Here is a 22,060-nt window from a genome sequence, read left to right as displayed (position 1 = left end):
GGGGAGGGGTTTTGGGGGGGTCACGGGGCGGGGGGGGGCGTCTTTGAGGGGGTCCCCGGGGGTGGGGGATGGATTTGGGGGGGTGGGATGAGGTTTGGGGGAGGGGGGGGGAGGTTTGATGGGGGGGGAGGGGGAGGGGGGAGGGGGTGTGACGTCATTGTTGTGTCGTCCCCCCCCCCCCCTTGTTGCCACCCCGCAGAAGGGGGGAGGAGGAGTACGGGGGGGTGGACGCCATCGTGGTGGCCGTGGGCGTGGACGAGGAGATCGTCTACGCCAAGTCCACCGCCCTGCAGGTGGGGGAGGGGGGGGGCCATCATCCTCGGGGGGGGGGGGGGTCCCACCGTCACCCTTGGGGGTCTCACCACCCTTGGGGGGGGGTCCCCACCACCCTTGGGGAGGGTCCCATCACCTCTTCTGGTGTCCCACCACCCTTGGAGAAGGTCCCACCACCCTTGGGGAGGGTCCCACCACCCTTGGGGGGTCCCACCACCCTTGGAGAAGGTCCCACCACCACCCTTGGGGGTGCCACCACCCTTGGAGAAGGTCCCACCATCACCCTTGGGGGTCCCACCATCCTTGGGGGGGGTCCCACCACCCTTGGAGAAGGTCCCACCACCCTTGGGGAGGGTCCCACCACCCTTGGGGAGGGTCCCACCATCACCCTTGGGGGTCCCCGCCACCCTTGGAGAAGGTCCCACCACCTCTTTTTGGGGTCCTACCACCCTTGGAGAAGGTCCCCACCACCACCCTTGGGGGTGCCACCACCCTTGGAGAAGGTCCCACCACCCTTGGGGAGGGTCCCACCACCACCCTTGGGGGTGCCACCACCCTTGGAGAAGGTCCCACCACCCTTGGGGAGGGTCCCACCACCACCCTTGGGGGTCCCACCACCCTTGGAGAAGGTCCCACCACCCTTGGGGAGGGTCCCCACCACCACCCTTGGGGGTCCCACCACCCTTGGAGAAGGTACCCACCACCCTTGGGGAGGGTCCCACCACCCTTGGGGGTCCCACCACCCTTGGAGAAGGTCCCACCACCTCTTTTGGGGTCCTACCACCCTTGGAGAAGGTCCCACCATCACGCTTGGGGGTCCCACCATCCTTGGGGGGGGTCCCACCACCCTTGGAGAAGGTCCCACCACCTCTTTTGGGGTCCCACCACCCTTGGAGAAGGTCCCACCATCACCCTTGGGGGTCCCGCCACCCTTGGAGAAGGTCCCACCACCTCTTTTGGGGTCCTACCACCCTTGGAGAAGGTCCCACCACCACCCTTGGGGGTGCCACCACCCTTGGAGAAGGTCCCACCACCCTTGGGGAGGGTCCCACCACCACCCTTGGGGGTGCCACCACCCTTGGAGAAGGTCCCACCACCCTTGGGGAGGGTCCCACCACCACCCTTGGGGGTCCCACCACCCTTGGAGAAGGTCCCACCACCCTTGGGGAGGGTCCCACCACCACCCTTGGGGGTCCCACCACCCTTGGAGAAGGTCCCACCACCCTTGGGGAGGGTCCCACCACCACCCTTGGGGGTCCCACCACCCTTGGAGAAGGTCCCACCACCCTTGGGGAGGGTCCCACCACCCTTGGGGGTCCCACCACCCTTGGAGAAGGTCCCACCACCTCTTTTGGGGTCCTACCACCCTTGGAGAAGGTCCCACCATCACGCTTGGGGGTCCCACCATCCTTGGGGGGGGTCCCACCACCCTTGGAGAAGGTCCCACCACCTCTTTTGGGGTCCCACCACCCTTGGAGAAGGTCCCACCATCACCCTTGGGGGTCCCACCATCCTTGGGGGGGGTCCCACCACCCTTGGAGAAGGTCCCACCACCCTTGGGGAGGGTCCCACCACCACCCTTGGGGGTCCCACCACCCTTGGAGAAGGTCCCACCACCCTTGGGGAGGGTCCCACCACCACCCTTGGGGGTCCCACCACCCTTGGAGAAGGTCCCACCACCCTTGGGGAGGGTCCCACCACCCTTGGGGGTCCCACCACCCTTGGAGAAGGTCCCACCACCTCTTTTGGGGTCCTACCACCCTTGGAGAAGGTCCCACCATCACCCTTGGGGGTGCCACCATCCTTGGGGGGGGTCCCACCACCCTTGGAGAAAGTCCCACCACCTCTTTTGGGGTCCCACCATCACCCTTGGAGAAGGTCCCACCATCACCCTTGGGGGTCCCGCCACCCTTGGAGAAGGTCCCCACCACCCTTGGAGAAGGTCCCGCCACCTCTTTTGGTGTCCCCTCACCCTTGGGGGGGGGGCCACCTCACCCCCCCAGGTGACTTAATGCCCCCCCTCTTTTTCTTCCCACCCCCAAGACGTGGCTCTTTGGCTACGAACTGACGGACACCATCATGGTCTTCTGTGAGGAGAAGATCCTCTTCATGGCCAGCAAGAAGAAGGTGGAGTTCCTCAAGCAGGTGGCCCACAGCAAAGGGGGGGGAGAGCGCCAACGGTGTCCCCGCCATCACCCTCCTCGTCCGGGAGAAGGTGAGGACCTCCCGGGGCGGGGGAGGGAGCTCCAGGGTGGAGGAGAGGGTCTCCAAGATGGAGGTTGGGTCTTCAGAGGGCAGGTGGGGGGGTCCAAAATGGAGGTGGGTTCTCCAACGTGGAGGTGGGGGTCTTCAGGGTGGAGGTGGAGAGTCTAAGATGGAGGTTGAAGGTGGGGTCTTCGGGATGGAGGTGGCGTCTCCAAGATGGTGGTGGGTTCTTCGGGATGGAGGGTGGCGTCTCCAAGATGGAGGTTGGGTCTTCAGGGTGGACGTGGGTTCTCCAAGATGGTGGTGGGTTGTCCAAGGGGGAGGTGGGGTCTGGAGGATGGAGGTGGGGTGTCGAGGATGGAGGTTGGGCCTTTGGGATGGAGGTGGGGGTTTCCAAGATGGAGGTGGGGTCTTCAGGGTGGAGGAGGCTTGTCCAAGATGGAGGTGGGGTCTTCAGGGCGGAGGTGGGGTCTCCAAGATGGTGGTGGGCTGTTCAAGGTAGAGGTGGGGTCTCCAAGACGGTGGGAGGGTCTCCAAGATGGTGGTGGGGTCTCCAAGATGGTGGGAGGTGAAGGTGGAGGTGGGATGAAGGTGGAGGCGGGACGAAGACGGGGGCGCCCCGTGCCCGATTTTTTTTCCCGATTTTTTTTGTTGGTTTTTTTTTTTTCTTTTTTCTCAATTTCCCCCTTTTTTTTCTTGTTTGCGCCCCAGAACGAGAGCAACAAAGCCAACTTCGAGAAGATGATCGAAGCCCTGAAGGCCAGCAAAGGCGGGAAGCGCCTGGGCGTCTTCAGCAAGGACAAGTTCCCCGGCGACTTCATGAAGAGCTGGAACGATTGTCTCAGCAAGGAGGGCTTCGAGAAGGTCCGTTGCGGGGGGGACGTCCCCTTTTTTGGGCAGGTGGTGGTGGTTGGGGGGGGGGTCGTCCACCACGACGGTCCCCCGACGGGGCGGGCGTCCCCTCCTCTAGGTGGACATCAGCGCCGTGGTGGCCTACACCATGGCGGCCAAGGAAGACGGCGAGCTCAACTTGATGCGCAAGGCGGCCGCCATCACCTCCGAGGTCTTCACCAAGTTCTTCAAGGAGCGGGTGATGGAGATCGTTGACGCCGACGAGGTCAGGAGAGAAAAAAAAAAAAAAAGCTAATTTTTCGGGGGGGGGTTTGAAAGGTTTTCTCAAAGGGTTGAGGGCAAGCGAGGTCATGGCGATGTCATCGCCCCCCCCCCAGAAAGTCCGGCACAGCAAGTTGGCCGAGTCGGTGGAGAAGGCCATCGAGGAGAAGAAGTACCTGGCGGGGGCCGACCCCTCGGCGGTGGAGATGTGTTACCCCCCCCATCATCCAGAGCGGGGGCAACTACAACCTCAAGTTCAGCGTCGTCAGGTCAGAGCCTGGGGGGGGGTGCGTTCCCCCCAACAAAAAAAAAAAAAAAAAAACAAAAAAAAAAAACACAAAAAAAAAAAACCCAAAAAAACCTCAAAAACTCAAATTCTTACCCTAAAAAGCTTCTTCCTCTGTCAAAAAAACACATTCTTCCCCCCAAAAAGGCAATTTTTTACCAAAAAAAAAATTATTTCCCCCCCCCAATCACAATTCTTACCCCCAAAATCCAGTTTTTTTCCAAAAAACCCCCAACTTTCCCCCCAAAATCACAATTCTGACCACCAAAACCCGATGTTTTCCCCAAAAAACCCCCCAACTTTCCCCCCAAAATCACAATTCTGACCACCAAGACCCGATGTTTTCCCCCAAAAAAACCCCAACTTTCCCCCTGAAATCACAATTTACCCCCAAAACCCGATTTTTTCCAAAAAACCCCCCAACTTTCCCCCCCAAATCACAATTCTTACTCTCAAAACCCAATTTTTTTCCCCAAAAAAATGCAACTTCCCCCCCAAATCACAATTCTGACCCCCAAACCCCGATTTTCCCCCCCCAAAAAAAAATTCCCCCCCCCAAAATCACAATTCTTACCCCCAAAAAATCAAATTTTCCTCCTAAAACCTCATTCTCACCCCAAAAAGCCCAATTTCTACCCAAAAAGAACATTTCACCCCCCCAAAATGCAGGTTTTTTTCCCAAAAAACCCGCGATTTTTTTCCCAAAAAACCTGCGATTTTTCCCCTCAACGATCAATTCTTCCCTCTAAAACCTAATTCTTGCCCCAAAAAGCCCAATTCTTACCCCAAAACCCCATTTTTTTCCCCCAAAAACCCAATTTTTCCCCCCAAAATCACAATTCTTACCCCTAAAAAATCAAGTTTTCACCCTAAAACCCAATTCTTGCCCCAAAAAGCCCAATTCTTACCCCAGAAACCCAAATCCTAACCAAAAAAGCCCAGTTCCCCCCCCCAAAAAACCATTCTTATTGCAAAAACACAATTTCCCCCCCCCAAAACCCAATTCTTCCCCCAAAACACAATTTTTTTCCCCCAAAAAACCCAATTTCCCCCCCAAAATCACAATTCTTACCCCAAAAAGGTCACATCTTCCCCCGAACGACAATTCTTACACCAAAAGGCCCAATTTTTACCCCCAAAACCCAATTTCCCTCCAAAAAAACATCTTTCCCCAAAACCCCACAATTTTTTCCCCCCAAAAATAGTTTTCTCCGTAAAATCCCGATTCTTACCCCAAAAAAATCAAGTCTTCCCCCTAAAACTCATTTTTTGCCCCCAAAACCTAATTCTTACCCAAAAAACACCCAGTTCTTCCCCCCAAGGAAAACCTACTTTCCCCCAAAAAGCCCATTTTTCCCCCCAAAACCCCCAATTTTCCCCTCAAAATCTCAATTCTTATCCCAAAAAATCAAGTCTTTCCCCTAAAACCCATCTCTTCTCCCCAAAACCCTATTCTTACCCCCAAAACCCAATTCCTTCCCAAAAAACCCCAATTTTACCCCCCATACGCAGTTCCTACCCCAAAAACCCCAGTTCTCCCCCCAAAAAATGCAATTCTTACCCCTAAAAGCCCAATTCTTTCCCAAAAAAGCAATTATTCCCCCCTGGAAAACAGCTTTTCCCTCAGAAAACCCAAATTTTCCCAAAAAACCCACAATTCTTCCCTCAGAAAAAACAGTTATTCCACCCAAAACCCCAGTTCTTTGCCCAAAAATCCCGACTTTTCCCCCCAAAATCCCGACTTTTCCCCAAAAACCCACAATTCTTCCCCCAAAACCCAATTCTTCCCCAAAACCCCAATTTTTCCTCCGAAAAAACCCAATTCTTCCTTCGGAAAACCCGATTTTTTCCCCCCAAAATCCCAATTCTTCCCCCCAAAATCACAATTTCCCCCCCAAAATCCCAATTCTTCCCCCCGAAAACCCCCAAAGGGGATAATTTTCCCCCTAAAAACCTCCATAATGGGCAATTTCATCATTTTTCCCTCAAAAAAAGTCCGGGGGGGGGGGCAATGTCCTTCCAAAAAAAGGCCCTAAAAGGGGGCAATTTCCCTCCAAAAAAAAAACAAAAGGCCAATATGGCCAATTTCTCCCTTTTTCTCCCCAAAAATGCTATTGGGGGGGGGGGCAATTCCCCCCCCCAAATAAAAAGTGAGGCCCAATTCCACCATTTTTTTCTCAAAAAAAATTTGGGGGGGGTGTGTGTAAAAGTTCCCTCAAAAAGCCCAAAAGAGGGTAAATTTCCCTCAAAAAAACCAAGCTCAAAAAGGGCTCAATTTTTCTCAGTAGAAAGCCCAGTTTGGCCAATTTTGCCTTTTTTCTCCTAAAACAAAAAGCCCGGGGGGCTAAAATCCTCTCCAAAAAAGTCGGGGGGGCGCCAATTTCACCTTTTTTCCCTCAAAAAGTTTGGGGGGGGGGGGGCGCAAATTTCTCTCAAGAAAAGGCCCAAAAGGGGGTAATTTCCCTCCAAAAAAAAAACAAAAAACCAAAAAAACCACCAGTTTTCCCAATTCCCGCCTTTTTCTCCCCAAAATAGCTGGGGCGGGGGACACAACCCCCCCCCAAAATGTCAGGAGGGGGAAAATCCACCATTTTTACCTCAAAAAAATGTATGGGGGGGGGGGGGTGGGTGTAAAATTTCCTCGAAAAAAAGGCCCAACGGGGGACAAATTTCCCTCCAAAAAAAAAGCCTAAAAAGGGCTCAATTTTCCGCAGTAAAAAGCCCGGTTTGTCCAATTTCCTCCTTTTTCCTCCCCAAAAAAAAGCCCGGGGGGGGGGTGTTTAAAATCCCCTTCCAAAAAGTTGGGAAGGCGCCAATTTCACCTTTTTTCCCTCAAAAATAGGGGGGAGGCGGGGGGGGGGGGCACCAAATTTCCCTCCAAACCTCCGAAAGGCCCTTTCCCTCCGAAACAAAAAAAAAACCCCAATTTGGCCGATTTTTCCCTTTTTCCTCCCCAAAAAAAAGCCCAGGGGGGGTGTGTGTGTGTTAAATCCCCTCCAAAAAGTCAGGGGGGCACAAATTTCCCTTTTTTTCCCTCAAATATTTGGGGGGGGGGGGTGGCGCCAAATTTCCCTCCGAACCTCCGAAAGGCCCTTTCCCTCCGAAACAAAAAAAAAAACCCCAATTTGGCCGATTTTTCCCTTTTTCCTCCCCAAAAAAAAGCCTGGGGAGGGGTAAAGTTCCCTCCCAAAAAGTCGGGAAGGCGCCAATTTCACTTTTTTTCCCCTCAAAAATCGGGGGGGTGCCAAATTTCCCTCCAAACCTCCGAAAGGCCCTTTCCCTCTGACACAACCAAGCCCCCAATTTGGCCAATTTTTCCCTTTTTCCTCCCCAAAAAAAAGCCCGGGGGGGGGGGTTAAATCCCCTCCAAAAAGTCAGGGGGGTGCGAATTTCACCTTTTTTCCCTCAAATATTTGGGGGGGGGGGCGCCAGATTTACCTCCGAAAGGCCCTTTTTCCCCCCGCCACGACCAAGCCCCCGGGCCCCGGCGGCTCGTCCCCGCGGGTGGTGGGACCCCACCTCGACGTCCCCCCGTCGTGTCCCCCCCCAAAAAAAATATGGGTGTCGTGTGTGTCCCCCCCTCCACCCCCTCACCCCGACTTCCAGCGACAAGAACCACATGCATTTTGGGGCCATCACCTGCGCCATGGGCATCCGCTACAAGTCCTACTGCTCCAACCTGGTGAGGACCTTGATGGTGGACCCGCCTCAGGAGATGCAGGACCACTACGCCTTCCTCCTCCAGCTCCAGGAGGAGATGCTGAAGGAGATGAGACACGGTGAGCCGACCGCCCGCGGGAATCCTCCCGGTGGTCCCGCGCGCCTCCGCGAGGTCCTCCCGAGACGTCCCCCTCTTCCCGAACCCCCGGGGAGACGCCGTCGGCCCGTCAACGTCCGCCCCCCTTTGCAGGAACCAAACTCTGCGACGTCTACGGCGCCGTCATGGACCTGGTGAAGAAGCAGAAGCCGGAGCTGCTGAGCAAGATCACCAAGAATTTGGGGTGAGGGCGGAGGCGGGAGCGGGAGGTTTTACGGCGGAGGGGGGGGACGCGGCGCGGGAGCTTCGAGAAGGTCGAGGACATCTTGGTGGGTCAACTGGCCGTATCTCCCCAGCTTCGCCATGGGCATCGAGTTCCGGGAGGGCTCCTTGGTCATCAACAGCAAGAACCAACACCGGCTGAAGAAGGGTGAGGAACGCTTCAACCCCCCCACCCCAAAATTCGTCCTTTTCCACCCAAAACGCTCCGCTTCCACCCCAAAATCGTCCTCTTCTGTCCAAAAGCGCTCCTTTCCCGCCCAAAACCGTGTCGTTTCCCGCCCAAAATTCCGGTCCCGCCGCTTCAAAAGTTGGCTCGTCCGTCCCCAAAATGTTGTCCCGCCCCCGGAAATTCTCCTCTTCCACCCCAAAACGGTCCTTTCCCACCCAAAACCTTGGCCCACCACCCAAAATTCTCCTCTCAAACCCCCAAATTGTCTTCTTTGACCCCAAAATTTTGTCCCACCACCCCAAAATTGTCCTTTTCCACCCCAAAACCTTGTCCCACCACCCAGAATTGTCCTTTTCCACCCCAAAATTGTCCTTTTCCACCCCAAAACCTTGTCCCACCACCCAAAATTGTCCTTTTCCACCCCAAAACCTTATCCCACCACCCAAAATTGTCCTTTTCCACCCCAAAATTGTCCTTTTCCACCCCAAAACCTTGTCCCACCACCCAAAATTGTCCTTTTCCACCCCAAAACCTTGTCCCACCACCCAAAATTCTCCTCTCAAACCCCCAAATTGTCTTCTTTGACCCCAAAATTTTGTCCCACCACCCCAAAATTGTCCTTTTCCACCCCAAAACCTTGTCCCACCACCCAAAATTGTCCTTTTCCACCCCAAAACCTTGTCCCACCACCCAAAATTCTCCTCTCAAACCTCCAAATTGTCTTCTTTGACCCCAAAATTTTGTCCCACCACCCCAAAATTGTCCTTTTCCACCCCAAAACCTTGTCCCACCACCCAAAATTCTCCTCTCAAACCCCCAAATTGTCGTCTTTGAGCCCAAAATTTCGTCCTACCACTCCAAAATTGTCCTTTTCTACCCCAAAATTTTGACCCACCACCCAAAATTCTCCTTTTCCACCCCAAAATCGTCCTCTTCTACCCCAAGATTTTGTCCCACCACCCAAAATTCTCCTTTTCCACTCCAAAATTGTCATTTTCCACCCCAAAATTTCATCCCACCACCCCAAATTGTCCTTTTCCACCCGCCGTTGTCGTTTCTCTCAAAAAACGTTCTCCCGCTGCCCCAAATTATCGGTTTCCACCCCAAAATCGGCCTTTTCCGCCCCAAACGTTGTCCCGCCGCCCAACGTTGTCCTCTTCCGCCCGCGGTTGTCCTCTTCCACCCCAAAATTGTCGTCGTTGACCCCAAAATTGTCGTTGTTGACCCCAAAATGTCGTCCCGCCCCCCCTGAACTTCTTCCTCCTGACCCAAAATCCGCCTTTTTCACCCCAAAACCCTCTTCCCGCCCCCCGCCGCCCCGCCCCAGGCATGGTCTTCAGCATCAACGTGGGCTTCTCCGACCTGCCCAACAGGGAGGGCAAGAAGCCGGAGGAGAAGACCTACGCCATGTTCATCGGGGACACCGTGCTGGTGGACGAGGTGGGACCTCCCGGGGTGGGACGGGACCTTCTGGGGACCTCGGGGACCTCCTGGGGTGGGACGGGACCTTCTGGAGACCTCAGGAACCTTCTGGGGTGGGACCTTCTGGGGCGAGGTGGGACCTCGGGGACTTCCTGGGGACCTCTTGGAGAGCTCCTGGGGTGGGGTGGGACCTTCTGGAGACCTCAGGAACCTTCTGGGGTGCGGTGGGACCTCGGGGACCTCCTGGGGTGGGGTGGGACCTTCTGGAGACCTCAGGAACCTTCTGGGGTGGGACCTTCTGGGGCGAGGTGGGACCTCGGGGACTTCCTGGGGACCTCTTGGAGAGCTCCTGGGGTGGGGTGGGACCTTCTGGAGACCTCAGGAACCTTCTGGGGTGCGGTGGGACCTCGGGGACCTCTTGGGGTGGGGTGGGACCTTCTGGAGACCTCAGGAACCTTCTGGGGTGGGACCTTCTGGGGTGAGGTGGGACCTGAGGGACCTCCTGGGGACCTGAGGGGCCTTGGGGACCTCCTGGGGTGGGATCTTCTGGGGTGGGACCTCCTGGAGCTCACCGAGGTCCTTCCTCCCCCCAGGAGGGTCCGGCCACCGTCCTCACGGCCGTCAAGAAGAAGGTGAAGAACGTCGGCATCTTCCTCAAGGTGACGCCACACCGGGGCCAAACCCCACGATTTTGGGCCAAAAGCCCCTTTTCGGGCCCGTAATTGTTGTCAAAAATGTAAATTTTGGGGGGTTTTTCCGCCCCCAAAACCCCCAAATTTGGTGTTTTTTTTTCCCCCAGAACGAAGACGAAGAGGAAGAGGAGGAGGAGAAGGACGAAGCCGAAGATCTTCTGGGGCGCAGCTCCCGGGCGGCTCTGCTGACGGAGAGGACGCGGGTGGGTGGTCCCATGGGTGGGGGAGGGGTCCCATGGGTGCTTCCTGTGGGTTGATGGTCCACCTGGAAGGTCCACCTGGGGTTGGGTGGTGCTGTGGGAGGTCTACTTGGGGTTGGGTGGTCCCATGGGTGGTCCATGGGGGTTGGTGGTCCCATAGGGTGGTCTACCTGAGGTTGGGTGGTCCCATGGGTGCTCCACGTGGGTTGGGTGGTCCCATGGGTGGTCTACCTGGGGTTGGGTGGTCCCATGGGTGGTCTACCTGGGGGTTGGTGGTCCCATGGGTGCTCCACGTGGGGTTGGGTGGTCCCATGGGTGGTCTACCTGGGGTTGGGTGGTCCCATGGGTGCTCCACGTGGGGTTGGGTGGTCCCATGGGTGCTCCACGTGGGGTTGCTGGTCCCATGGGTGGTCCACGTGGGATTGGGTGGTCCCATGGGTGGTCTACCTGGGGTTGGGTGGTCCCATGGGTGGTCCATGTGGGTGGTGGTCCCATGGGGTGGTCTACCTGGGGGTTGGTGGTCCCATGGGTGCTCCACGTGGGTTGGGTGGTCCCATGGGTGCTCCACATGGGTTGGGTGGTCCCATGGGTGGTCTACCTGGGGGTTGGTGGTCCCATGGGTGCTCCACGTGGGTTGGGTGGTCCCATGGGTGCTCCACGTGGGGTTGGGTGGTCCCATGGGTGGTCCATGTGGGTGGTGGTCCCATGGGTGCTCCACGTGGGGTTGGGTGGTCCCATGGGTGGTCTACCTGGGGGTTGGTGGTCCCATGGGTGCTCCACATGGGGTTGGTGGTCCCATGGGTGGTCCCATGGGCGCTCCCCGTGGGTGGTGGTCCACCTGGAAGCTCTGCCTGGCGTTGGGTGGTCCACCTGGCTGGTCCCACGGCTGCTCCCGGAGGGCGGCTTCTCCACCCGGGCTGGGTTGTCCCCTCCCGGCCCGCGTCCCATCCCCGTCCCACCCCACCCCAGAACGAGCTGACGGCGGAGGAGAAGCGCCGGGCCCACCAGAAGGAGTTGGCCACCCAACTCAACGAAGAAGCCCGCCGCCGCCTGACGGAGCAGAAGGGGGAGCAGCAGATCCAGAAGTAACCTAAAGTCCACCCGCTTCTGGGGGGAAATCCCACCGCGTTGGGGGCGGGGGGGACACGGGCGTTGTCCTACCTCATCTCCTCGCCTCCGCAGGGCCCGGAAGTCCAACATCTCCTACAAGAACCCGGCTTTGATGCCCAAAGAACCTCACATCCGGGAGATGAAGATCTACATCGATAAGAAATACGAGACGGTCATCATGCCCGTCTTCGGCATCGCCACCCCCTTCCACATCGCCACCATCAAGGTGAGGACAACCTCCCGAAGCCACCTGAGATCCCTCCCCCCAAAAAGGGCCTTCGTCTCCAGGTGGTTTTGGGGTTCCACCATCATCCCGAGGTGGTTTTGCGGTCCCACCTTCTCCCCGACCTTCATCCCAAGGTGGTTTTGGGGTCCCACCTCCAACCCGAACGTGGTTTTGGGGTTCCACCATCATCCCGAGGTGGTTTTGGGGTCCCATCTCCAACCCAAAGCTGGTTTTGGGGTTCCCCCTCCAGCCCGAAGGTGGTTTTGGGGTTCCACCTTCTCCCCGACCTCCATCCCGAGGTGGTTTTGGGGTCCCACCTCCAACCCGAACGTGGTTTTGGGGTCCCACCATCATCCCAAGGTGGTTTTGGGGTCCCACCTCCAACCCAAGGTGGTTTTGGGGTCCCACTTCCAACCTGAGGGTGGTTTTGGGGTTCCACCTCCAACCCAAAGGTGGTTGTGGATTCCCACCTCCAATCCGAACATGGTTTTGGGGTTCCACCATCATCCCAAGGTGGTTTTGGGGTCCCATCTCCAACCCAAAGGTGGTTTTGGGGTTCAACCTCCAGCCCGAGGTGGTTTTGGGGTCCCACCTTCAACCTGAAGGTGGTTTTGGATTCCCACCTCCAATCTGAACGTGGTTTTGGGGTCCCATCTCCAACCCGAAGGTGGTTTTGGGGTCCCACCTCCAACCCGAAGGTGGTTTTGGGGTTCCACCTCCAGCCCGAGGTGGTTTTGGGGTCCCACCTCCAACCTGAAGGTGGTTTTGGATTCCCTCCTCCAATCCGAACGTGGTTTTGGGATTCCACCTCCAACCCAAAGGTGGTTTTGGGGTTCCACCTCCAACCCAAAGGTGGTTTTGGGGTTCCACCTCCACCCCGAGGTGGTTTTGGGGTTCCACCTCCAACCCGAAGGTGGTTCTGGTGTTCCACCATCATCCCGAGGTGGTTTTGGGGTGCGGCCCCCCCTTCACTTGCGGCGCGTCCCCTCTTTTCCCGGCTCCTGCAGAACATCAGCATGTCGGTGGAAGGCGACTACACCTACCTCCGCATCAACTTCTACTGCCCGGGCAGCGCCTTGGGTCGCAACGAGGGCAACATCTTCCCCAACCCCGAGGCCACCTTCGTCAAGGAGATGTGAGGCAGGAGGAGAAAGGGGGGCGGGGGCGGGGGGGTGGGCGGGGGGAGGTCCACCTCGCCCACCTTCTCCTCCCGCCGCCTTCCAGCACCTACAGGGCGTCCAACATGAAGACGCCGGGGGAGCAGACGGTGCCGGCCCTCAACCTTCAAAACGCCTTTCGCATCATCAAGGAGGTCCAGAAACGCTACAAGACCCGGGAGGCCGAGGAGAAGGAGAAGGAGGTGAAGACCACCCCACCCCACCCCACCCCACCCCGTCCCCTGGCAGGTTTTGCGGAGCCTCCTGAAGTTCTCCGGATGGTCTCGAGACCTTCGGCCACTCTTCCGGCGTCTTCTCCAGGGCATCGTCAAACAAGACTCGTTGGTCATCAACCTCAACCGCTCCAACCCCAAGTTGAAGGACCTCTACATCCGGCCCAACATCGCCCAGAAGAGGATGCAGGGTTCCTTGGAGGCCCACGTCAACGGTACGGAGCCTTCCTCGGTGGGGTGGCACCGCCCGGCGGGTGGCCGCCTTCTCCTCACCTGGCGTTGGGCGGGTCTTCTCCCCCTCCCCCCCCTCCCCGCAGGGTTCCGTTTCACCTCGGTGCGGGGGGACAAGGTGGACATCCTCTACAACAACATCAAACACGCCGTCTTCCAGCCCTGCGACGGGGAGATGATCATCGTCCTCCACTTCCACCTCAAGGTCTTCTGCTGCCGGCGGGGCCAGGGCCGGGGGGGGGGGCTTCTTCGGGGGTCTCCTCATGGTTTTTTGGGGTCTCCTCATGGGTTTTTGGTGCCTCCTCATGGTTTTTTGGGGTCTCCTCATGGGTTTTTGGTGCCTCCTCATGGGTTTTTGGTGCCTCCTCATGGTTTTTTGGTGCCTCCTCATGGTTTTTTGGGGTCTCCTGAGGACTTTTTGGGGTCTCCTCAGGGTTTTTTGGGGTCTTCTCATGGATATTTGGGGTCTCCTCGTGGTGTTTTGGGGTCTCCTGAGGGTTTTGTGGTGTCTCCTGAGGGCTTTTTGGGTTCTCCTTGGGGTTTTTTGGGTCTCTTCCTGGTTTTTTGGGTTCTCCTCATGGTTTTTTTGGGTGTCCTCGTGGATTTTTGGGTTCTCCTCATGGTTTTTTGGTGCCTCCTCATGGTTTTTTGGGGTCTCCTGAGGGTTTTTTGGGGTCTCCTCAAGGGTTTTTGGTGCTTTCTCATGGTTTTTTGGGGTCTCCTGAGGGTTTTTTGGGTTCTCCTCATGTTTTTTTGGTGCCTCCTCATGGTTTTTGGGGTCTCCTCGTGGTTTTTTGGGATCTCCTCATGGTTTTTTGGTGCCTCCTCATGACTTTTTGGCATCTCCTTGTGGTTTTTTGGGGTCTCCTGATGGTTTTTTGGGGTCTTCTCAAGGTTTTTTTGGTACCTCCTTTTTTTTTTTGGGGTCTCCTGAGGGGTTTTTTGGGTTCTTCTCATGGTGTTTTTGGCTCTTCTCATGGTTTTTTGGGTTTTCCTGCTGTTTTTTTGGGGTCTTCTCATGATTTTTTGGGGTTTCCTGATTTTTTGCGGGTCTCCTCGTGATTCTTTGGTGCCTTCTGACAGTTTTTTTGGGGCCTCCTGGTGGTTTTTTGGGGTCTCCTCAAGGATTTTTGATGCCTCCTCATGTTTTTTGGGGTCTTCTCATGGTTTTTTGGGTTCTCCTCAAGGTTTTTCGCGGTTTCATCATGTTTTTTTAGGGTCTTCTCATCATTCTTGGGTGTCTTTTCATGTTTTTGGGGGTCTCCTCGTGGCTTTTCAACATCTCCTCGTGGTTTTTTTGGGGTTTCCTCATGGTTTTTTGGCATCTCCTCATGGTTTTTTGGGTTTCCTCATGGTTTTTTGGCATCTCCTCATGGTTTTTTGGGGTCTTCTCATGGTTTTTCGGGGTCTCATGATGGTTTCTTCGGGTCTCCTCGTGGCTTTTTGGGTTTTCCTCAAGGCTTTTTGGGGTCTCCTCATGGTTTTTTAGAGTCCCCCTTTTTTTTGGGGGGGGGGGTGGTGTCTCTTGTTGGTTTTTTGGGGGTGTCCTCACGGCCGTTTTTTGGTGGCCTTCTCCCGGCAGAACGCCATCATGTTTGGGAAGAAGCGGCACACGGACGTCCAGTTCTACACGGAAGTCGGCGAGATCACCACCGACTTGGGCAAGCACCAACACATGCACGACCGCGACGACCTCTACGCCGAGCAGGTGGGTCCCAGGAGGTCCTCCAGAAGCTCCTGAGATGCCACCAGGCTGGAGATGACCCGTCTTTCCCCCCCCGCCCTCTAAGATGGAACGGGAGATGCGCCACAAGCTGAAGACGGCCTTCAAGAACTTCATCGAGAAGGTGGAGGCCCTCACCAAGGAGGAGCTGGAGTTCGAGGTGCCCTTCCGGGAGCTGGGGTAGGTGGAGAAACCATCTCCGGGTCTTCTTCTGCTGGCGAGAAGGTCTCCGCGGGGCCTTTTTGGGGTCTCCTCGTGGTTCTTTTGGGGTCTCCTTGTGGTGTTTTGGCGTCTCCTCGTGGTTTTTGGGGGGTCTCCTCATGGTTTTTGGCATCTTCTCATGGTCTTTTGGGGTCTCCTCATCATTTTTTGGCGTCTTTTCGTGGGTTTTGGGTTCTTCTCCTGTTTTTTTGGTGTCTCCTGACCTTTTTTTGGCATCTCCTCCTGCTTTTTTGGGGTCTCCTCGTGTTTTTTTGGCGTCTGCTTGTGGTTTTTGAGAGACTCTTCGTGGCTTTTTGGCACCTCCTGGTGTTTCTTTGGCACCTCCTGATGTTTTTCTGGGGTCTTCTCCTCATCTTTTCATGGCTTTTTGTGGTTTTTTTGGTTCTCCTCATGCTATTTGAGGCCTTTTCATGGCTTTTGGGGTCTCCTCGTGGTGTTTTGGGGTCTCCTTGTGGTTTTTTGCGTTCTCCTCGTGGTTTTTTGGGTCTTCTCGTGGGTTTTTTGGGTCCCCTCGTGTTTTTTTGGGTTCTCCTCGTGGTGTTTTGGGGTCTCCTCGTGGTTTTTTGGGTCTTCTCGTGGGTTTTTTGGGTCTCCTCGTGGTGTTTTGGGGTCTCCTCATGTTTTTTTGGGGTCTCCTCATGGTTTTTTGGGTCTCCTCTTGGTTTTTTTGTGTTCTCCTTGTGGTTTTTTGGGTCTCCTCGTGGTGTTTTGGGGTCTCCTCGTGGTTTTTTTGGGTCTCCTCGTGGTGTTTTGGGGTCTCCTCATGGTTTTTTGGGGTCTCCTCGTGGTTTTTTTTGGGTCTCCTCGTGGTGTTTTGTGTTCTCCTCATGGTTTTTTGGGGTCTCCTCGTGGTTTTTTTGGGTCTCCTCGTGGTTTTTTGGGTTCTCCTCGTGGTGTTTTGGGGTCTCCTCATGGTTTTTTGGGGTCTCCTCGTGGTTTTTTTTGGGTCTCCTCGTGGTGTTTTGTGTTCTCCTCATGGTTTTTTGGGGTCTCCTCGTGGTTTTTTTTGGGTCTCCTCGTGGTGTTTTGTGTTCTCCTCATGGTTTTTTGGGGTCTCCTCGTGGTTTTTTGGGGTCTCCTCGTGGTTTTTTTGGGTCTCCTCGTGGTTTTTTGGGTTCTCCTCGTGGTGTTTTGGGGTCTCCTCATGGTTTTTTGGGGTCTCCTCATGGTGTTTTTGGGGTCTCCTCATGGTTTTTTGGGTCTCCTCTTGTTTTTTTTGTGTTCTCCTTGTGGTTTTTTGGGTCTCCTCATGGTGTTTTGGGGTCTCCTCGTGGTGTTTTGGGGTCTCCTCGTGGTGTTTCGGGGTCTCCTCATGCTTTTTCGCCGTTGTGTGTCCCCCGTCTCCTTCGCAGCTTCAACGGCGCCCCCTACCGCAGCACCTGCCTCCTCCAACCCACCAGCAGCGCCTTGGTCAACTGCACCGAGTGGGTGAGTCCACGATTTCGGAGGGGGGGCGGGGGGCGGGGGGGCGGGGCTGCCCCACTGACGACGTGTGGGTGTGTGTGCGTGTCCCCCCCCAACCCCAGCCCCCTTTCGTGGTCACCTTGGACGAGGTGGAGCTCATCCACTTCGAGAGGGTCCAGTTCCACCTCAAGAACTTCGACATGGTCATCGTCTACAAGGACTACAGCAAGAAGGTCACCATGATCAACGCCATCCCCGTGGCCTCCCTCGACCCCATCAAAGAGTGGCTCAAGTAGGTCCCGCCCCTTCCCCCGGCCCCGCCCGGCCCCGCCCGGCCCCGCCCCGTCACCTTCCTCCTTCTCCTCCTCCTCCAGCTCTTGTGACCTCAAGTACACGGAGGGCGTCCAGTCCCTCAACTGGACCAAGATCATGAAGACCATCGTGGACGACCCCGAGGGCTTCTTCGAGCAGGGGGGATGGTCCTTCCTGGAGCCCGAGGGCGAGGTACCGCCCCCCCTCCCCCCGCCTTTGGTGTCACCACCCCCACCCCGCCCCCCCCGGTGTCACCACCTCCAGGTCGTCCCCACCCCTTGGTGTCCCCAGCCCCAGGTTCTCCGGGTTGTCCCCACCTCTAGGTTGACCCCACCTCCAGGTTCTCCAGGTTGTCCCCAGCCCCAGGTTCTCCCCACCCCACGTTCTCCAGGTTGTCCCCATGCCTTGGTGTCCCCATCCCTTGGTGTCCCCATCTCCAGGTTCTCCAGGTTGTCCCCACCTCTAGGTTGTCCCCATCCTTGGTGTCCCCACCCCAGGTTCTCCCCACCTCCACGTTCCCTGGGTTGTCCCCACCCCTTGGTGTCCCCCATCTCTGGGTTGTCCCCACCCCTTGGTGTCCCCCATCTCCAGGTTGTCCCCATCCCTTGGTTGTCCCCACCTCCATGTTCTCCAGCTTGTCCCCACCCTCGGTGTCCTCACGTCCAGGTTGTCCCCACCCCTTGGTTGTCCCCACCCCTTGGTTGTCCCCACTCCAGGTTCTCCCCACCCCACGTTCTCCAGGTTGTCCCCATCCCTTGGTGTCCCCATCTCCAGGTTCTCCAGGTTGTCCCCACCTCTAGGTTGTCCCCATCCTTGGTGTCCCCACCCCAGGTTCTCCCCACCTCCACGTTCCCTGGGTTGTCCCCACCCCTTGGTGTCCCCCATCTCCAGGTTGTCCCCATCCCTTGGTTGTCCCCACCTCCATGTTCTCCAGCTTGTCCCCACCCTCGGTGTCCTCACGTCCAGGTTGTCCCCACCCCTTGGTTGTCCCCACTCCAGGTTGTCCCCACCCCTTGGTGTCCCCACCCCACGTTCTCCCCACCTCCAGGTTCTCCACGTTGTCCCCACCTCCGGGTTGTCCCCACCCCTTGGTGTCCCCAAGTTCTCCAGGTTGTCCCCCCCCAACCCCCACCGTGATGTCGTCCCCCCCCACCCCCCCGGGCTTGTCCCCAGGGCAGCGACGCGGAGGTGGGCGAGTCCGAGTCGGAGATGGAGGACGAGACCTTCAACCCCTCGGAGGAGGACTACGAGGAGGAGGAGGAGGACAGCGACGAAGATTACTCCTCCGAGGCCGAGGAGTCGGGTACGGCCCGGGGCGGGGGGGTGGCGCGTCCCCGAGGAGGACGACGGGGCCTCTGGGCCCCACGCAGGGACGCGGTGGCCTCCAGGAGGGCGGGGCAGCCCTCAAGAGGCCCCCACGTCCCCCGTGGAGGCCCACCACAACCCCCCGGAGATACCAACCGTGTCCCCGGGGTGGGTGTCGCGGCCCCTCGGAGGCCACCACGTCCCCAAAAAGGGTGGCCCGTCCCTCCAGAGGCCACCACGGCCCCACGGGGGCCACCCCAACCCCTTGGCGGCCCCCATGTCCCCACGGAGGCCCACCACAACCCCCGTGAGATACCAGCCACGTCCCCAGAAAGGGTGGCCCATCCCTTTGGAGGCCACCCCAACCCCACGGAGGTCTCCACGGAGGCCACCACGTCCCCATGGGGGCCACCCCAACTCTGTGGAGGCCCCCACGTCCCCAAGGAGGCCCACCACAACCCCCATGAGATACCAGCCACGTCCCCAAAAAGGGTGGCCCATGCCTCAAGAGGCCACCACGTCCCCATGGAGCCCCACCACGTCCCCATGGAGGCCACCCCAACCCCTTGAAGGCCCCCACATCCCCACGGAGTCCCACCACAACCCCCGTGAGATACCAGCCACGTCCCCTTGGAGGCCACCACGTCCCCAGAAAGGGTGGCCCATCCCTTTGGAGGCCACCACGTCCCCACGGAGGCCCATCGCGTCCCCGCCCCAGCCCCACGGAGGCCCCCACCACGTCCCCACGGCGTCCCACCTCCCCCTTCTCCTTCCAGAATACTCCAAGGAGTCCCTGGGCAGCGAGGAAGAGAGCGGCAAAGACTGGGACGAGCTGGAGGAAGAAGCTCGAAAAGGTGGGTCCGGGGTGGGGACGCCCCCCCCAAAAAAAAAAAAAAATAAAAATTTGGGGGGGGGGGGGTTCCTCCTTGACCCCCACCATCTCCTGCCCCCCAACCAGCCGACCGGGAGAGTCAGTACGAGGAGGAGGAGGAACATGGCCGCAGCCGCAAGAGGAAGGCTCCCGCCGGCCGGGGGGGCCACCACCGCAACCCCGGGCCCCCCAAGAAGAAGAGGAAGTAGGGGACAACCCCCCCCCCCAACACCCGGGGGACAATTTTGGGGTCCCCTCCTCAAAATTTTGGGGGGAGGGGGGGGGAATCCCCGGCGAAATAATCGGGAGGTGTTTTTTTTTTTTTTTACCTCGAAATCGGGAGGTTTTAACTCGAAATTTCGGGGTGGGGGTGGGGGAGGGGGGTTTCGTCCTGAAAGTTTGAGGTCCTCCCCCCCCACCCCCCCCCCCAAAATTTGAGGTTTTTCTCTCTCGAAAATCTGAGGTTCGCCCTGAAATTTCGAGGATTTCCCTCAGCATTTTGGGGCTCCCCGTCAAAATTTGCAGGTTTTTAACCTCAACGTTTTTGGGGCGTTTTGTTCCTGGAAATTTGAGGTTTCTCCCCAAAATTTGAGGCTCTCCGTGAAATTTCGAGGATTTCCCTCAGAATTTTGGGGCTCCCCGTCGAAATTTAGAGCTTTTAACCTCAAAATTTGGGGGGGTTGTCCTGAAAATTTGACGTTCTCCCCCAAAATTTTGAGGTTCTCCAAGAAATTTTGAGGATTTCCCTCGGAATTTTGGGGCTCCCCGTGGAAACCTGAAGGTTTCTCCTCAAAATTTTTGGGGGGTTTTGTCCTGAAAATTTGAGGTTCACCCCCCAAAATTTGAGGTTCTCCCTGAAAAGTTCAGGATTCCCCTCAAAATTTTGGGGCTCCTCGTCAAAATCTGAAGGTTTTACCTCAAAATCTTGGGGGGGTTTGTCCTGAAAATTTGAGGTTCTCCCCCCAAAATTTGAGGTTTTCCATGAAAATTTGAGGATTTCCCTCGGAATTTTGGGGCTCCCCGTGGAAATCTGGAGGTTTTACCTCAAAATTTGGGGGTTTTACCTCAAAATTTGGGGGTTTTACCTCAAAATTTGGGATATTTTTCCTGAAAATCCAGGGCTTTCTTCTGGAAATTCAGGTTTACCCTGAAAATTTGAGGTTCTCAAAAATTTTAAGGTTCTCCCTCAAAAATGTGGGGATCATCATCAGAATTTGGAGTTTTCTCCCCCAAAATTTGGTGGTTCTCCTCAAAATCTGGGGGTTTTATCCCAAAATTTGGAGGGTTTATCTCAAAATTTGAGGGTTTCTTCCTGACATGTTTAGGTTTTCCCCACAAACTTAGGGTTTTCCCCTTAAAATTTGAGGTCCTGCCCCAAAATCTTGAGATCCCCCGTGAAAATTTGGAGGTTTTACCTCAAAATTTGGAGGTTTTATCCCAGAATTTTGTGGGGGGTTTTTTCCCCTCAAATTTGGAAGGTTTACCTGAAATTTTGAGGTTTTACCCAAACATTCGAGGTTTTCCCTGAAAATTTGGGGGTTTCCCCCTAAAAATTTGAGGTTCTTCCCCAAAATTTTGGGGGTCCCGGTGAAAATTCGGAGGTTTCTCTCCCAAGACTTGGGAGTTTCTCCTCAAAATTTGAGGGATTTCCCCGAAAGTTTGAGGTTCTCCCTCGAAATTTGGGGGGTTGCCAAAATTGGTGATTTCTCTTGAAAACTCTGGGCTTCGCCTCAAAATTTGGGCTTTCCCTCAAAATTTTGGGATTGCTCCTTCGAATTCGGGAGTTTCCTCCCCAATTTTGGGCTCCCCCCCCCCCTCAAGATTTGAGGTTTCTCCCTCAAAATTTGGGCTTCTCCCTCCAAATTTGCAGGTTTCTCCCTCCAAATTTGCGGGATTTTCCCTCAAAATTCAGGGTCTCCCTCCCCAAAAAATTTTAATTTTTTTTTTTCTAAAAATTTGGAAGTTTCGTGCAAATTTGAGGGGGGGACCCCAAAAAAAAACCCCCCCTCACGTTTGTGCCCAAAAATCCTCTCAGGGGACCCCAAAATCTGAGCGGGGGGGACCCCCCAAAATTGAGGCGGGAAACCCCCAAAAACCTCCTGTTCTTCCCCAAAAATGGAGGGGGCAAAATTTAAGCCGGGGGGGGGAACCCCCCCCAAAAAAAAACCACCTCACGTTTGTCCCCAAAATCCTCTCGTTTGTCCCCAAAATTCGCTCTGGGGACCCCAAAAAAAATTGCCGGGGGGGGGGGGGGGGGGGGGGAACCCCAACCCCCCCCCCCCCGCCTTTTTTTTCTTTGTTTTTTTTGTGGTTTGTTTTTTTTCCTTTTTTTTTTTTTTTATTAATTTCGCTGTATTTATGGGCGGGGGGAGGGGAGGGGCCCCCCCCTCTTTTTCTGGGGGGAATTCCCCCGGTTTTGGGGTCGGCGTCTCTTTTCCGCGGCCGGGGCCCTCCCCGCTCTTTTTTCCAGTGGCTTCAATAAAAGACAAAAGTGGGTTTTTTAAGGTTTTTTAACGAAAACGGGAGTTTTTTTCACACGCCCCCCCCTCCCCCCGCCCCCCCCCGAGGCACGAAAATGGGGTAAAAAGGGGGGAAACGGGGGGAAAAAAGCGGCGGAAAAAAGGGGTTGGAAAGGGGAGAAACGGGGCGGGAGTGGGGCGAAGGCGGTTAAAATGGGGCAAAACCCGGTGGAATTGGGCAAAAGGCGTTAAAAAAGGGGGAAAAACCAGTTGGAATTGGGCGAAACCGGTTGGAATTGGGGCCAAACCGGTAAGAATTGGGGCAAAACCAGTTAAAATGGGGTGAAACGCGTTGGAATTGGGGTGAAACCAGTTAAACTGGGGAGAAACCAGTGGGAATTGGGGCAA

The 22,060-nt window shown here is 56.3% G+C and overlaps 1 protein-coding gene and 1 long non-coding RNA gene across 2 annotated transcripts; one reads left to right on the top strand and one right to left on the bottom strand.

Moving 5' to 3' along the window:
- Nucleotides 1–199: 199 nt before the first annotated feature.
- On the top strand, nucleotides 200–21,713 carry SUPT16H (SPT16 homolog, facilitates chromatin remodeling subunit; the record flags this gene model as incomplete). Its single annotated transcript, XM_054187778.1, is given in 27 exon segments — nucleotides 200–293; nucleotides 2,317–2,430; nucleotides 2,432–2,488; nucleotides 3,190–3,342; nucleotides 3,449–3,595; nucleotides 3,708–3,806; nucleotides 3,808–3,860; nucleotides 7,484–7,656; nucleotides 7,788–7,878; nucleotides 7,991–8,064; nucleotides 9,413–9,525; nucleotides 10,101–10,166; nucleotides 10,307–10,402; nucleotides 11,369–11,484; nucleotides 11,582–11,735; nucleotides 12,743–12,870; nucleotides 12,960–13,095; nucleotides 13,214–13,340; nucleotides 13,443–13,561; nucleotides 14,939–15,064; nucleotides 15,147–15,259; nucleotides 16,654–16,729; nucleotides 16,828–16,997; nucleotides 17,080–17,209; nucleotides 18,191–18,320; nucleotides 19,099–19,176; nucleotides 19,281–21,713. Coding segments are annotated over 27 exon segments (3,055 nt in total), but the record flags the coding sequence as incomplete, so codon positions are not given.
- LOC128903890 (uncharacterized) lies at nucleotides 17,445–18,129 on the bottom strand. The gene is made up of 3 exons (XR_008464292.1): nucleotides 17,937–18,129; nucleotides 17,745–17,811; nucleotides 17,445–17,525 (listed from the first exon to the last, which is right to left on the bottom strand). It is a non-coding gene; the product is annotated as an uncharacterized LOC128903890 (long non-coding RNA).
- Nucleotides 21,714–22,060: the final 347 nt, after the last annotated feature.

This window comes from Rissa tridactyla, unplaced genomic scaffold, assembly GCF_028500815.1.
Source record: "Rissa tridactyla isolate bRisTri1 unplaced genomic scaffold, bRisTri1.patW.cur.20221130 scaffold_728, whole genome shotgun sequence".
NCBI classification, from domain to species: domain Eukaryota; kingdom Metazoa; phylum Chordata; class Aves; order Charadriiformes; family Laridae; genus Rissa; species Rissa tridactyla.
The sequence above is the reverse complement of the archived record's forward strand: the minus strand, read 5'-3'. Positions and strand labels throughout refer to the sequence as shown.